Raw genomic sequence first — 16,762 nt, 5'->3', positions numbered from 1 at the left:
AGTGTGTCGGTGTGTCTCACAGTTGGTATCAAAGGAAGTAGTTTATTTTGCAATTGGTTTATTCTTAGAGGAGAATTTAGCCTGAGTCCACTGGTTTTATTATCTTGCACAGACTTTACCTGCTCAGCTGTTCAGTGAATACCATCAGTTTTATGACCCATAGAAGCAGAGCCAGCTTAATGAGCACGCATACCTACGCATCCACTTGAAAGGGCCTCACACATTTTTGTTGCTGATTCTGTATACAGTGAATATCTGCCCCACATATGAAATTAGGCCAATATACCTGTATTGCCCTGACATCATTATGGGTTATCTTTACAAAGATAAAGAACTTCTAATTAATTATTAACTTGAGGCCTATAAAAATTCTACTTACAGTAAATAAAGGAACAAGAAACAATTATATCCAGGCATCATTAAAAAAAAAGAGAATCAGTACTAAGTTAATTATTAGCCCATTAAGCCCAATATTGAGTCAACTTGATATAAATATCTCAATGCAATTTTTATAAGCTCCTAACATGCATTCTTTATACTCTAAAAGTTTATTAGTTCTTATGTTCTACTGAGTCTCTTAACTCAATTAATTTTGAAGCTATTTAAATTTATACTTACTGGATAGATACGGGTATTTTTTGGTTTAAGGAAAAAAAAATGACACAGTTTGCCTGGTGTATGATCACACATCCTGTGGAGTTTAACTGAAACTCATTTGCAGTGGCCACAAGAGGACCAAGGATTAAAGTAGTACGAAGAAAGAACAACTCAATATTTTTCCTAAAATTATTATTGTAAGAACATCTTGTACTGAAATACTACTTTTCTCTTGGAAACATGTAAGCCTAAATAATTTGTTCTGTGATCCCACATGGTAAGATTAGTCCTCCTGGGTCAGATTAATTTGGAAGGAGTCATAAACAAATAAAATAGTTTAAATTGTCAAGAGACAACTCAACTTTGTATTATTCTGTGATTTTTCATATTATCTGAACATTCAGAGATTAAACATGAAGGGTCATATTAAGCTAGGATAATGATTACCCTTTTGAAATGAAAAAGCAATAAAATTCAAAATTCATCCAAATGAGTGTATATTTTAACAGCAAACTCATATGAGAGGTTCACTGTCATTTCTTTTAGTAAGAGTCCGTAGCTATTCTTTTCATTATGGAAAGATTATTTAATATTACTCATATGCCAGACATCTTAATAAAACACTTCTTTCATACAGAGAGACTATTAAGTAGTTTATATGCACTACGCTAAATTCCTCTTTCTTCCCAAATGTATGCTTCTCTGGTGTTTACAACATCTGTCAATGGTACTTCTACCCTCTCATTTCCCAAATGCAAAACCTCAGTATATTCTAGATCTCTCCCCTCCCCAAGGGCTGTGTATTCAGGCTGAGAAAAGCTCATGTTTTTTTACAGCAATCCAGCCTGCAACATATTTCTACTAGTGAGCTCAGAAAAATACCTATTGCAATCCCATCACATAAAAGGAAGAAGCCGAGACCCAGAGAGGTGAATTACTCAAGGCTACACAGAAACATACGGAAATAACTAGGACCAGAATCATGATTTGTTGTTCCTTAGACCATTAATTTTCCCACAATCTTTCTGTTTCTGTTGATATTACTTTCATGACACTATTCATACCCATCTCCTCTGATTCAACTACCTCTTCCTAATATCTGGCTCCCATTGATCTTGCCAATAGTGTCCTAACTGGTATCTCTGATTTCTTCTTTGTGGTCATGCTACACACTACTGCTAGCTTCGTGCTTCTGAGATACAGTTCTCACCATACCCAATGCTCTGCTTGAAATTTTCGAAGACCACTCTTTACAAAATCATGTCTGCATGCCTTGAATGTATCTCCGCAAAATTTATATGTTGATATCATAACTTCCAGAGTTGCTGATATTAGGAGGTGGGGCCTTTGGGGGTGCTTAGGAGATAAGGATGGAGCCCTCATGAATGGGATTAGTGTTCTTATAAAAGAGACCCCCCCAGAGTTCCCTCACCCCTTCTGCCATGTGAGGACACAGCATGCAATTACTGGAACCAAGTGAACCCGGAAGAGGGCCCTCACCAGAATGTGACTATGTTGGCACCCTGATTTTGGACTTTCCAGTCTCTAAAACGTCGAGAAATAAATTTCTGTTGTTTCTAAGCTACCCAGTCTGTGGCGTTTTGTTAAAGCAGCCCAAAGGGACTAAGATACTTAGCTTGTCATTCAAGGCCTTCTGTGATCTGCCCAAACTGAATACCTGCTCACTGTACCTTCGCTCAGCCAGACAGTCATTCAACAGATATTCACTGAGTTCCTATTGCATACTGACCCTTTGCCAGGTAACACCAAAATGAATAGGATACAATCTGGTCTTACTCATCAGGGAGCTCATTGTCTAATAGCTTCCTTTAATTACACATGCAAAGAAAAATGTTCTACAAGGGCAAACTTGATTGTTTTATAGGGGTCTTGTCAGAAAAAAAGTTAAGAAACATGTAGAAAAATATTTACACTATAAACAGTTGTTTTGTATTGATGCCTGCTTTATATAGGATAAAATCAGATTCAAATAATATATCAGGGATCTTTGAATTTCTTAACTATTTACTCAAGTTTAAGTAAGTGCTCTTTATATCTTATGCTCTTGCTAAACCATACAGACCTACTAAACACCACTTAAATAGGAAAAGAGATTAAAAGTTATTTTTTAACAATAGCTTACCAGGAAGTAGAATGCTGTCTGTGTTTCTTTGGGTCCGGCCCATCAGGACAGTGGTCACATTCACTGTTGGTTTCTTATGTGTATTGGGTTTCTTCAGCAATGGTTTTATTTGCTTCTGTGACTTGACAATATTTGCAAGACTACCAGACAATGATTGATTTATATACCGAGTTAAATTAGATAGGGCAATTTGAGTTTTCATTTCAATCACTGATTCCACAAATTGTGTCAGACCTTTCTGAAGAAGCTGAATATCTGGTAGGGAACCTTTTATCCTCTTGGGTATGGTAGCATTCAGTTCTGATATACTTGTAGAAGCATCATGACATATTGTTAAAGCTTCATAGAGAGTCTTGTTAAGTAAAGAGAAATTAATGGAAAGATGAATGGATTTTGCTTCCAGGGCTTTAAATCTGGAATTTAGTACCTGCAGTTGTAGAGCCTGGTCTCTCTCATTTGTAGCTACAAAGCCTTTTTTTAGTGAAACATAATAAGGTATGAGCGTCTTGGTCACTTTAGACTCAATGCCTTGCAACCGAGTTTCAAAATCTTTGGAAATTTTTGTGGCTGAGAGTATTTTTTCCTCCAAATGACTCATATTTTGCTGGTATTTTATCACTTGGGAACTGGTTTCATTGATCATTTGAGAAATCTTTTGAAAGTTGGACAGACTTAGTTTTTCATCTTTAGGAATATATGCAAGGGCCTTGGCAACTTGCAGAACAAAGTTATATCTCTGATTGTCATTGACCAAAATCTCAATAGAATCATTCAAACGTTGGAATTGAGAAATAAATGTCAAAATAGTTTCCATATTTTGGATACATTTGTGATGGACCTCAGGATTATACTTTGTTGTATTTAAAGTCTCTTTTAGCATGTAGTTATCTTGAATGAAATCAATGGCATTATTTATAATAGTTATTGTCTTATTTAGACCATCTTCCATTTCTAAGGCATGTTCATTGATGCGTCTGTCTAAGGAATCCCCACGACTCTGTACTTCATTTCTAAGTAAGTTGTATCTTTTTGTAAGTTCTTTGATAAGCAAATTTAGACTGTTAACAGCAGTAATCAAATTTTCCACTTTTTTCTTTGTAGCTACTACGTCTTTTGGTTGCTCATATGTCATTGTCTCCCTAAAGGGTGCTCCCTGCTCGAGCAAGGGTTGAAGAATCTCCATATCGTAAGTCAAATCATTTAGTTGCTCATTCATTTTATCCATCTTATTGTCCATTGGAAAGAGAACCTCAACCAATGTTTGGTTTAAAACTTGTAAATTCTCTTCTGTGTCCTTAATTTGAAATTTAAAATCATCTCTGCACTTGGATAACATGTCTTCACATTCCTCCCTGACAGATTCTTTCTCCATCTCCAAAGCAAGGGTGAGATTGTTAATCTTGCTGTCTTGGGTGTGCAAATCATCGAACATATGCAGCAGCATCAGACCCTGCTTCTTTACAGTCTCATGTAGAGTAGACATGTATTCAGTGACGTTATCGCTAACTGATTCAGCGGCTGGAACACTCTTCTGATTTGATACTTGTTCCGTTGATAAAAGATGCTCCTGCACGTCCTTCATTTTAGAAAGGGTCTTGTTGAGGGATTCATAATACAGAATGCTCCTTGAGCGCTCCTGTTCTAGAGCACCTTCTAAATGAGTCTGCTTTGCTTCTAGTTCTTTAATAGGCTTCTCACATGCAAAAGTCATTTCTTGTCTTACATTCACAATGCGATTTTTTAGATCCAGTATATCAGTCGAAGTGGGCCTGTTTTCTTGCATTAAAACAGACTTTTGCTGGACTGCTACTGAAACCACGGTTTCATTAACTTGTCGAATTATCTGTCTGGTGTTTTCAAGGTCCTCCGAGAGAGTTGATACCGTCTTGAAGAGCTGCGCTATGGTCTCCTGCATGTCATTTTGAAAAATTTTAAATTGTTCTCTTACTATATCTTTCACCAGATCATTAATGCTTTTGGATTTTAGACCTGGAGAAAGAAATAATAAACAACAATAAATGATACATGATTTTAATAATGTAAACTTGAGATAGTTCTAAAAAGATAAAAGTTTGAGACTAAACATTAATGACATGAAATAATAAAAATATCTCTTGACTACATTTACTTATGAAATTTAAAAAAATTACTAGAGTTCATATAAGGTGGTCACCCTCTTAACTGATAAGTCTGAGGGAAAAAATCAGTTGCTGGGAACATGCTAGAATCATAGAACTAAGGTTCTCTGGACAAAGGCATAAAGGAACTACTACCGACTTCAGTTAATACAGCCTTGTATGCAATGATTCTGGCCTTAGTCTTGTATAAAAATAAATGGTTTGGGGCTTTCTGCCTTAGTAAATAATACCTGATGTTAGCTCATGACTGTTTATTAGGTTTCTAGTACAGTTGACCCTTGAACAATGCAGGGATTGGAGTGCCGACCCTCTGCACAGCTAAAACTCCACATATAATTTATAGCTGGCCCTCCATTATATCCTAGGTTCCTCTGAATCTACAGTTCCACATCCTTAGATTCAACCAACCGACTGTGGATTGTGTAGTGCTGTAGTATTTACCATTGAAAAAAGTCTGCTTATGTAAGTGGACACAGGAGGTTCAAACCTATGTTGATCAAGGGTCAACTGTAATTAGGTTTCAGAACTTGTGTTTCGAGCTTATAAAATTTAATATATTGACTGCAGAGACGAAATTTAATGAGGTTCCCAGAGGAGGAACAATATGAAGCAATAATCACAAGATTCAACAATAGTTCATAATAACAATAAAATAAAAATAATGAGAGGTTTGAGGATCACAAAACTAAGTCAAATGACAGAAATTTAAGATCCACATTGACTCTCATAATATGACATTAATTTTTTAGGTGATTTTATTTATTTATTTTTAGTTTGATAATTCTTTTTTTAAATATTTCTATTGAAATATAGTTGATTTACAATATCATGACATTAATTCTTAACAAAAAGAGGAGAGGAAACTTGCCACTAATGAAGCACATACTAGTATCTCCCCTTTAGAAAGAATAGAATGATCACAAGCCAGAATTATGGATAGTTATAAACGTAGCATTAGAAAAAAAAAAGGAAAAAGAAAAAAAGGGTCTTGAACTATTCAGAACTACTTAGAACAGGAAATAAATATTCAAACATGTAAAAACAAAGAAACAAACCTGTTACATACAAAAACAGAAAACGGGAAAAATAAAACATGCTTGAGGTATATTTATAGTACATGGCAATGAAACAGATAAAAATGGAAGATATGTTCATTCAAACATGTAGCCAATGTAGCCAATATCTATAAGGTAAAATACAGGCAACATAATACAAAGCATTTTAATCAGGAAGGTCTGTACAATGGGGTATTGTGAAGTAAATTATGCCTACTATGAAGTCTATTCAAGAAAGATGATTATAGGATAAAAATACATAGTCTCTACATGTCTCTATTTTGCAAGCAAGTTTTAAAAAGTATTTAAGTTGCTTGAGAGACCTACATAAAACATATTGTGAAAGAGCAATTATACCAGATAGAATGATGTATTGCTTGAGGGTCTTGATACTAATTAATGTGGTACAAAGACAAAGCTGTGAATGGATAAATATTTCCTTGGAAATCCTAGATCTTAAAGATGCATGTTTTTAATTGATCTTTAGGGTCTAGGATTTCCAGAGTACAAAAATTTGTTTTACATTTCTAAACCTAGTAGAAACTGATATAAACTTAAAAGTCTAAAAACTATAAGTAAGTGAAAATCAACTTGTATGTAATAGAAAAAAATAATAAAAGCATGTGAAGTATGAAATAGTAATCAGTGACACACAGCACCAAAGTACTAAGGAAAGGCTTAGAAAAGATTAAATAGCTGCAGTTAAGATAAATTATACTGAAACAGTCCTAACTTTTGCATTTGCTAACATGAATAATCATACCAAGAAAGGTTTTAAAGTATTTTTATTTTCTAAATTTTACTTAGCATTTGACATGTCACTCATTTATACAACAAATCTTCGTTGAGCACATTCTAGATGCTACACAGAAAATGAAATGTGGAAAATTAGATTTCTTATACTTAAAATAGAATATATTAGCTTCACTGAGTGTAAGGCACTACTAAATAGCAAAGTTATTTTTATTGCACTTTCTACAGGATCATTTAGTCATTTCCTGTTAGTTAAAATTGTCTTTAATTCTCATGACAAAAACAACTAGATGAAACACAATAAAATAATTAAGGTTAGGAATCAGACTTCCCTAGGATTTATAACCTCATAATTTTGGCTTAAAATGTTTTCCAAGATTGACAAGGTAAAATAAAACTTAAGCGTAATTAAATGAATTAGTTAATTGTGGACAACAACAACAGATTTTAACTTCAGCAAGAGAAAAACTACATGACCTGAAAGTCAGAAAAAGAATGACAATAGGCGAAAACACTGAAACAGGTAAAATTCAGTACAGAATCATGATCAACTTAATTAGGAAAAAAAGTAAACAATCAAAGTAAAAATTAGAAGGTACTCTCATGCTTTAAAACTTCAATGGAGGCTGGGGCCCTGCCCCAGGGCAAGGAGGAGGAGGGGGAGGGGGAGGGGGAGGAGGGGGAGGGGAGGAGGGGAGGGGAGGAGGAGGAGGAGGAGGAGGGTTTGGCTGAGCTGCAGACACAGGCTCGGGCCCCACCGGGGAGACGGAGCCCCAGGACTGTTGAAGCCTGGAAGTCCCCGCCCCTCCCCCTCCCCCTCCCCCCTCCTCCTCCCCCTCCTCCTCCCCCTCCCCCTCTCCCCTCCCCCCTCTGCCGCTTTGTGGCATCCCCCTCCCTTTCCCACTCTTATAATCTAGCCATGACTAGCAGAAGCACAGCCAGGCCCAGTGGGCAGCCCCAGGCCAGCAAAATATGTCAGTTCAAACTGGTCCTGCTGGGTGAGTCTGCAGTGGGGAAGTCTAGCCTGGAATTACGTTTTGTCAAAGGGCAGTTCCACGAGTACCAGGAGAGCGTCACTGGAGTGGCCTTCCTCACCCAGTCGGTTTGTCTAGATGACACAACAGTCAAGTCTGAGATCTGGGACACAGCGGGGCAGGAGCGATACCATAGCTTGGCCCCCGTGTACTACAGAGGTGCCCAAGCTGCAACTGTGGTTTATGACATTACTAATCAGGAAACCTTCGCCGGAGCAAAGACATGGGTAAAGGAACTACAGCGACAGGCCAGTCCTAGCATCGTTATTGCCCTGGCGGGGAACGAAGCTGGCCTGGCCAACAAGCCCATGGTGGAGTACGAAGAGGCCCAGGCGTGTGCTGAGGACAACAGCTTATTGTTTATGGAGACTTCAGCCAAGACAGCTAAGAACGTGAACGATCTCTTCCTGGCAATAGCTAAGAAGTTGCCAGAGAGTGAACCCCAGGATCCGGGGGGTGCAGCAGGCCGAAGCCGGGGTGTGGTCTCCATGAGCAGTTGCTTCAGCAACAACACCAGGCAGCTGTTGCCACTGGCCTCCTACCCCTGCTCTGGGGCTTGGGGCTCAGATCCCCCAGGACTTACCTTCCAAAACAAACTTTCTTCACTTTGTATTATAGGTGCAAGACAGTGACCTACTTCTCTTTCCTCCTCCTCCTCGTCTCCATTTTTTTCAGAAAACTTTTTTTTGTCTCCCGCCCCTTCCCCTTCTGCTTTTGGTCAGTCTTTGTTCTTGATCCCCTTTTTCTTCCCCTCCCTGGGATGGAGAAGGTAGCGAACCCAGGAACTGAGGAAGGAGGTTTCCAGTTCAGTCACATTAGGGGCCCTGGGGGAAAGTAAGCCTCAGAGCAGAGGGGAGTAAGGAAACATTTCCTTTTTGTTTTCATTTGGCTGGAGTTTCTCATATTTGAAAACACTGAGTTGGCCTTGTGGAGGGTGTTTCTAGGTAGAGGTGAGAACGGGAAGGCAAGTTCTCCGGCACCAGGCTGGAGTCTTGTTGTTAGCTAACTGGGCAGAGGTGGAGATGCAGTGTCATCTGTGGCTCAGACACTCTTCCAAGACTTACTTTCCCCTCACCCAGCCTCTTAGGTAGCTTCTCCCCCACAGTGGGGGAGACTCTGGACCCCAGAGTCCTCCAAAGAATCTTCACTGGTTGCGTGCATCTTTGGCTCTACTGTGATCTGAATGGAGGGACCAGTTTCTGATACCCATCCTCTGACTTACACACATGCATTTTTTTCTCTCTGGCCCTCAGATGGCCTCAGCCCCAGACACTATATCCCCCCTGCAGTTTGCACTTTAATTGATGGTAGTTCAGTTGTGATACTGTTTTATGGGGGTTGTGATTGATTTACCTGCCCTCTTAACTTTGTAATTAAGTGGAATCCGAGGTGTATATGAGGTTTGGGGAGGGGCTGTAGAGAACAGTACCGGTGGCAGCTACTCAAGCCCAATCTCCCCTGCTAGCTTCCTCCAACTCTAATTCTTACTTCACCTATATTCTGGCCAGCCTAACTCTTGGGTGTAGGTTTACCTTTCCTGGGGAATTAACCGAGCAACTGGAGAGCAGTCTCAGGCTAGCATAGACCATTGTAGGGGAGTGAAGAGGAGTAGGCAAGAGGGAGGAATTTTCTGTCCTTTCCCAGGGTTCCCATTCAATTTGATCCACCCATTACCACGTCTTTTCTACTTCCCTGTAAATAGGTATGATCTTTATTCCCACTGTACAGTCTGTTCTGCCCCCCACCTCCCATCAGGCCCTATATCTTTTCTCCTTTGTTAGTATCTTCGGTTTGGTCCCTCCATGCTTACCCCCCAAACCCATCCCCCATGCAACCAGTGGTTTAATCCGTGTACCACTAGGGGGGTAGTACCACAGAAGCCTACTTGTGGCCCCCTAGTATCATAACACCTGTTCCTGTGGACAGGGAACGGCGGGCACTGAGGGTCCCTCACAACTGTCTCACATCACCAGAGGATGTTGGTCCTTTCTAAATCTCTAGTCTCTCTTCACATTCCTCATGAGGTATTTTAGATGTCTTTGGGAAGCCATCAAGGCAAGAGAGAACTCTAAATCCCTTCTTGTTCTAGCCCAGGGTTTTGAGGAAATTGGAGGAAATAAGATAGGAGAGGCCATAGTGACCTAGGATTGGAACCTTTCTGCCCTTTTGGCTTGCAGACTGCCTCCTGTCCCAGAGAAGCTGCGAAATCCATGAAGCTGAGATTCTGAAGGACCCAGCTTAGGTTCTTCCACTTACACCTAAATTCCCTTCCTTTACCAGGGGCAGCCTTAGTTCCCGTGGCCCTGAAACACATACACATTTTCCCCTCCTTTTTTCCAGCACCCACTAGCCCCCCAAAGCAGCTACTGCATCCTTACAAGTGGAAGAACTACGACGGCTCCCTTAAGTTTCTTAGAAATGAAGTTCTTTCTCTGTGTAGTTTTCCCCATGGAGCAGTAGGGAAGCTGTTTCATTGCCTTGGGGCTGGGAAACCATTTCTCCAGGCTTCTTCTCCCCTCCCCTGCCCCCCTTAGGAACAGGATTGGCCTTAGCTTCTGGGCCTATCTGCTGCCTTCCTTCTACTTCCTATTAGCTCTTCTGCTTTCCTTGGAGCTCTGTTGGGCTTAGGGAATCTTAGTTTTTATTTCCCAGCTCTTCATTTTTTTCTTCTGATCATTTTTTTTAAGGGGGGGTATCTTTTTTTCTTTTTTTGGCTTCTAAGAAAGCATTTGCCTTTTTTCCCCTTTCTTCCTCTCCCAACATAACAATCGTGGTAACAGAATGCGACTGCTGATTTACCGATGTATTTAATGTAAGTAAAAAAGGAGAAAAAAAAAAAAAACCTTCAATGGAAAACTACATTGGACAAAGGGTAAATATCACAGCAGTGTCTGAACAGGAAAACACGCTTTTCAGATAATATTTCTATAATTTGTTACTAAAGAAACAACTGTGCAAGAATCTGATTTTGCAAAGATACATCAAAGTGCTTTATGTCAATATATGAGTGGGCACATCATTTGAACTCTGATTCTGTTTCATGTGACTCATGTGCTTCTACTTCCTAAACGATTTGATATTGTATTTGGTAACAACAGATATATTTGATATCCGACACCTGGGCATGTCCCTTCTGTGGTTGTGAATGCGTGGCCTATTCGTAAGATTCAGATACTTCTTAAGGTGTTGGGGCATTTGATTTTGAACAGTTTTGCTGGCTACTAGCAGATGAAGCAGTGCTTCTCAACTTGGATGTAGAGTAAGCGAGAGAAGGGGATGTGGTTTTAGGAAAGCACAGTACCTTGGGGGTGAATTTAGTTTTTGTTTCCTGTATAAACATTCATTAACTACAAGCCATCTGGTTCTCATTAATTGACTGTGCTCAGTACATGATTAACGTGTCCTGTTGAAGAGGGAATACTGTTGTTGTCGTTGCTATGAGTGTGTATTTTTTCCCATGTCAGGGTCAGAATTTTTGTTAGTAGGTTCACAAAAAGCTGTTGACAGGCCTAATTCTCTCAGGTTATGATAACCAAATTTTGCTAAACAAATTGCATTACTATGGTTATAGTCAATTATGTACTGTTCCTATTTGACTTCTTTCTCATGCTCACTTCAGGGAAAATACATTCCTCTCTCATGCTTGCCATGGGTAAGTTTTAGCCACAGGGAGCATGCCAGAAATGTAGGACAGAGTCTTTCTTTCAGTTGGTTAATAGCACCAATAATTTACATGATTAAAAAAAATCATGATTGTTCTGTACTGGTAAAGGATATGGAAATCACCTTTTTATTTCTTTTACCTGTGAACCACATAAAATAGAGAAAAAATAACTTGTGAGTGATAGAAATGGGGTGTACAGTGAGTATGTTTTATGTATAAAACAAAGTGAAAGGGACCAATAATCCTGAGACTTGGGAACAAACAATAAGCCCAGTGAATTGAGATGCTCCTAGTAACCAAAATACTTGTCTAGAATATCTGTGCCCTTCCTGAAACCTCTGCCGAATTAACTCCTCTTGATCCATTATCAGTTGAGATGGTTTTTCTTTGCAGAAACCTTCCCTGAAGTCTAAGACTGGATTTATTGAAACTATCAAGGGGTCCCACTGTATTGTACTTAACTCTCCCATAGCAATTACTCACTATATATTCAGCATAAATCTCTCTGGTAGGCAGAAAAATGCTGCCCCACCTAAGATGTTCACACCCTAATTCCCTTAACCTGTGAATACGTTACCTTCCATGGCACAAGGGCCTTGACATATGTGATTAAGGTTAAGAACCTTGAAATGAGGAGATTATCCTGGATTATCCAGATAGGTCCAATGTAATCATATGAGTCCTTAAAGAGGAAGAAGAAGGCAGAAGAGTGGGTCTGAGAGCTGCCATGAGGGCTCAACAAGGGCACAAGCCAAGAAATGCAGTGGCTTCCAGAAGCTGGGAAAAAGCCAGCTTACAGTCATCAAGAAAATGGAACCTCAGTCCTACAACCGCAAGAAAATGAATTCTGACAACTCAGATTAGCAGGAAATGGATCATCCTGTAGATCCTCCAGAAAGGAACACAGCCTGCTATTTTAAGAGCACAAAATTCAGGCAAAACTGACTCACATTTCTATGAATAACAACCTGATATGTTTTAGAATATATTTTATTGATTATATTCCATGAGCGAGATACTTTCTGGGATAATAATGCACTTTAGATTTATTCTCAATATCTTCATCAACATTAAGATAACCATGGATCTAGCTGTCCCTGATAATCATCCCTTAACCTCATCTTTATCTTGAGCTGCGAACCACAATGGAAGCAGATTAAGTATGGCTCATTTTAACTATAAAGGAATACAAGTTAGACTGTAACTAGGTACATAATGTCAATAAGTCAGATGAAATATTCAGTCAAAAAGTTGACTATATTAGTAAAAAATATTTAGATGCTTCGAGTTATTTCAGAAATAGAGGGATTTAAAAGTATCTTATTCAAAAAAAACTTAGACTTCTCTATCACCCAGTCTAAAGCAAAGATCCCAAAATGATGTGAGAAAAGATAAATGAGTCATTTGCTGTTTGTCTCAACTGAATGAATAATTTATTTTACTTTTACCTTTTAGAAAAGATTGAAATTCCCTGCCTTTATCTTCACTGATTTTCCCTTCTAGTGAGGAGGATGTGTTCCTTATATCACTCACGGCTGAAGAAATATTGTCAATCTTCTTCTGCAGAAGGGTCAGTTTCATTGCCTGGTAGTTCAGCTGGTCTGTCATTTTTTGTGTCACTGCTGCATACAGAAGAAGAGAAAATAGGAAACGTTTAAAAGTACATATTTAAAAACCACTCAGATTTCATGATAGATTGAAAGGTAATTCAAATAAGCCATGTTTGCATTTCATATTTGAAAATATAGATTATATGCACTTAGCAAACGGCATCCTGACTTTTATACTAATATTTAGGGGGTAGAAATTTGTAAAAAGCATTCTAATATCTTAGATTTCTAAAATGTTTTAACTTTGTCCAGAATTTTCAGTCTCTCTTTTGATAACCTTAAAGAGTTGTTTTTAAACTTTCAATAGATGAGGAAATTGAGGGTCAGAAAACTAAAATACCTTGCTTGAGGTTACAGAGCTAATGCTTTATCTTCTGCTTTCAAATCCAATGCTCCAGCATTAAATAGGTGTAACTATATATATATATATATATATATATATATATATATATATATATATATATACACACACTACACACAGATACGTATATATACTACATGTATATATGTAGTTTGTATCTATATTCTGAGAATTTTATTCTTTACTGAGGTATTCTTTAGAGAGATAAAGAGATTCAGAATTTGGTTAGAATCACTTTATAAAGCAATGATACTTTCCATGCCATTACACATGCGTTTCAATAATTCAAGGAGGATTTTATGGTATCTTGTGAAAATACTGAATTTCAATCCCTTAAAAAAATTTGAGTACAGATCCTAAGCTATATTCACCTGCATTCTTAAAGAGATCCCCTTAAATCAGATTTCTCAATTTGGGTGCCTTATTTTGTATGACAAGATATATGCCAAACATAGTGAGATGTTTTTAGCAGTAACCCACTTTATGTTTCTAAGAGATGAGGTTATGTCTAAAAGGAATGGTAAAATATTTATGATTAGAAAGATGAGAAAATATGTAACATGCCAACTTTAGATCAACACGAGGTTCTTGTTGATTCTGAGCCACATTCTTTGCCCTAGTCAGTGAGCAATACCCCTTGTGATCTCTTCTCAACCGAGGGAAGGGAGACTTCTTAGCTCCCTTAAAATGATCCAGTCCCCCCATCTATGTCAAGGTTCTTCCATGACTGTACTCTTTGCAGGGCAAAAGTTTGATTTAGTTTTGGAAACCTGTGATTTCCTTACAACCTAGTATGACAGCATTTTTATTCTCCTTCTGTGTCTGCACACAGAGCTCCAATAATTACACATGTTCCCTTCAGGCTGGGAACCTGCAGCTCACCCACAGTTTCTCCCAACATGCAAACAGCAAAGGATCGAGAGGTATGTTAATGTCACCATCAAACGTTTGACAGCCAAGTGATGTCTTGTTTGGCAGTCATCACAAATAGTGTTGACAATGATTGGGGTAGGGATGGCAGTAATTAGAGTCTGTGACCTGGGTCACCACAGTCTTGTTGCTGCTGCTCGGGCGTCCCTCTGCCACCTGCAGCGTGACTCTCAGCCTGGTTACTGTGTATCAGCTGCTGTTGTTGCTGGGCTAGACGGAAGCAAAAAGAGGAGAGAGTTAAGCACTGGGACCGCCTCATTTTCTCCAGTCCTGAGCAGCAACATGGCTGATGTGCCTTTTCCCGTGCACAGAAGCTTGACGGTCAGCGATGATTGCAGAATAAGAGGCTCCGCCCCCACCCACAGGGTGATGTGCTCCCTCCCACATTGGTGTTGGAAGTGCAAGACTCTAGTTCTGTTTGGAAAAAATAAAATTATTAAGGTTTCCTTTTAGGTGAAAATGGGTGGTAGTTTGGGGAAGCCGTGTAAACCGGGGTGTGTAAACTGCCAGCATGATTGAGAGGAAACTTAAAATCAGCTGTGTTAAAAGCTAGAGCAGCTTTCTAAGTGGGCTGTCACAAAGATGGCTTGTTTAACAATGCAGTTTCCAACTGGTGGCCACTTGGAAGTAAGGGAGAGCTACAGCTTCTTTACTAAACGAATACCTGCGTAATAGTGCCGCTTAAATGGGTTGTTCCCAGATTTTTAAGAAATACATAGGCTCAAAACATAAGGACTGCATGTAAAAGTAAACCATTATAGGGCATGTCTTGAGGGGATCAACCTGTAAAGTCAGTGAAATTTCAGAAAAATAGAAATTCTTATAAAATAAATTTACTCTATTAAAGAATTGCTTCTCATTTCCCATGAATCAAGTAATATTTTAAATGGCAATATAATTTTTCATTGGGGAAAACAATTTAGAGGGAAGATTTATTAAACATATTGAACACATCAAGTAATGTATGTCTGTAATTTGCAGACTTCTAAAGAACAAATTTATTCATGGAAGTCTGCATATCAGACGTGAGAAAACAAGTGTTTGGCGTCTGACTGTGCTTCTTCCCATGTGAAATTATGTACCAATGAAACTGCACCTCTGGCACATGTTATGCTCCCTAAGGCATATGTGGCTGGGACAATAATACTAAAGCATCTCTACTCCATAGAAAACATATTTGCCACTAATTTGAGTTAGTCTCTGTTGTTAGATTGAATTTTGCATTGCTTTCTTCAGGGCATTGAACTAAATTAATGAATCTCCATTCATGTCCAAGGTTTTTGCTTTGATTTTGTTTCTTCTTTTTCTCCACTGCATAATAGATGGTCCTGCATAACTTTTGATTTATTTGGTGGAAGAAGACAATCTGTAGCTTGGGGAAAAGTGTATGTATTTGAGGGCTGCAGTAGGTGGTGAAAAGTATTAAATGTCTGCTAGATCCTAGTAATAAAGTTCTTATAGCCCAAATTCAAATTAATTCATACAAATATATCTGCTAAATAATTGTATGGTTTTTAAAATCAAGGTTCCTTCTTAGATGATGTAATAAAGCATTTTCCTGGCAGCTACAATCTATCTACCCAGGAGGGTTACCAGAGAGTAAAGCAATGATTCTCAAACCAGGGTCTCTGAATCAGTATCAGCATCACCTGGGAACTTTTAAAAATACAACTTCTGGGCCCCATCCCAGACCTGCTAATTTAAGAAACTCTGGAGTGAGGCAGCAATGTGTGCTTTAACAAGCTCTCCAGCTGATTCCAATGCACACTAAAGTCTGAGAACCACTGGAGTAGAGCATCAAGACACATCTTCCTTAGCAACTTCCCACCTCGCTACCTTCCCTGTTTCTCTTAGCAGTGGAAGAGTGTTCAGGATACAGACTTGTAAGTGTTACAGCAAAAGGAACAGGTGGATTTCACAGAATGAACAATTGGTCTTTTCATTTTTTTACTGCTTACCTTTCTGAGCTAGATCATAGGAAAACAAAAAGGGCTGGTGCATTGAAATGCATACCACGACTTGGTAGGCAGAAGACTTTGTTAGGAAGCAATGTGTAATTATGGTAAAAACAAAGACCATATTGTTTTGTGACATACAAACAAGGTTGCTCTTCAAATGTCTTTTTCTATCATTAACTTTTAATGCATATTATGTTTTTGCTTTGTTTTTTTACATTTCTTTAGAATAGTGGTTTTTCATCATGGGTGGAAATCAGAAGCATCTGTTAACTTTGAAACACTAAGTGTCAATGTTCTGTGCATCCCCCTCCCACCCATCTGAAGATTATGATGCAGTAACTCTGTTCTGGGGAATTGAGCATGTGTGTACAGAGTTTTTTAAACTCTGCAGGTGATTTCGATGCATGACCCTGGTTAAGAAGCACTAATTTAGAACAAATTTCAAAATTTTCTAATTCTAATAAGTAAATTCAATGGTGTAAGGCAGAAAATACCAGATGTTTAAGTTAAAAATTGCAA

The 16,762-nt window shown here is 38.6% G+C and overlaps 2 protein-coding genes across 2 annotated transcripts in view; one reads left to right on the top strand and one right to left on the bottom strand.

Moving 5' to 3' along the window:
• Window positions 1-16,762, bottom strand: part of MMRN1 (multimerin 1) — a 59,732-nt gene that overhangs the window by 13,335 nt on the left and 29,635 nt on the right. Inside the window, exons 4-6 of the mRNA XM_036854020.1 lie at window positions 14,394-14,495; window positions 12,833-13,006; window positions 2,741-4,729 (exon numbers count right to left, since the gene is read on the bottom strand). Of these exons, the coding sequence (XP_036709915.1) occupies window positions 2,741-4,729; window positions 12,833-13,006; window positions 14,394-14,495 (2,265 nt within the window). The remainder of the gene's footprint in view (window positions 1-2,740; window positions 4,730-12,832; window positions 13,007-14,393; window positions 14,496-16,762) is intronic.
• Window positions 7,606-8,352, top strand: LOC118895832 (ras-related protein Rab-5B-like). Its single transcript, XM_036853400.1, has one exon. It carries the CDS (start codon window positions 7,606-7,608, stop codon window positions 8,350-8,352), a length of 747 nt encoding a protein of 248 aa, XP_036709295.1.

This window comes from Balaenoptera musculus, chromosome 5 (assembly GCF_009873245.2).
Source record: "Balaenoptera musculus isolate JJ_BM4_2016_0621 chromosome 5, mBalMus1.pri.v3, whole genome shotgun sequence".
Classification (NCBI taxonomy): domain Eukaryota; kingdom Metazoa; phylum Chordata; class Mammalia; order Artiodactyla; family Balaenopteridae; genus Balaenoptera; species Balaenoptera musculus.
The sequence above is the reverse complement of the archived record's forward strand: the minus strand, read 5'-3'. Positions and strand labels throughout refer to the sequence as shown.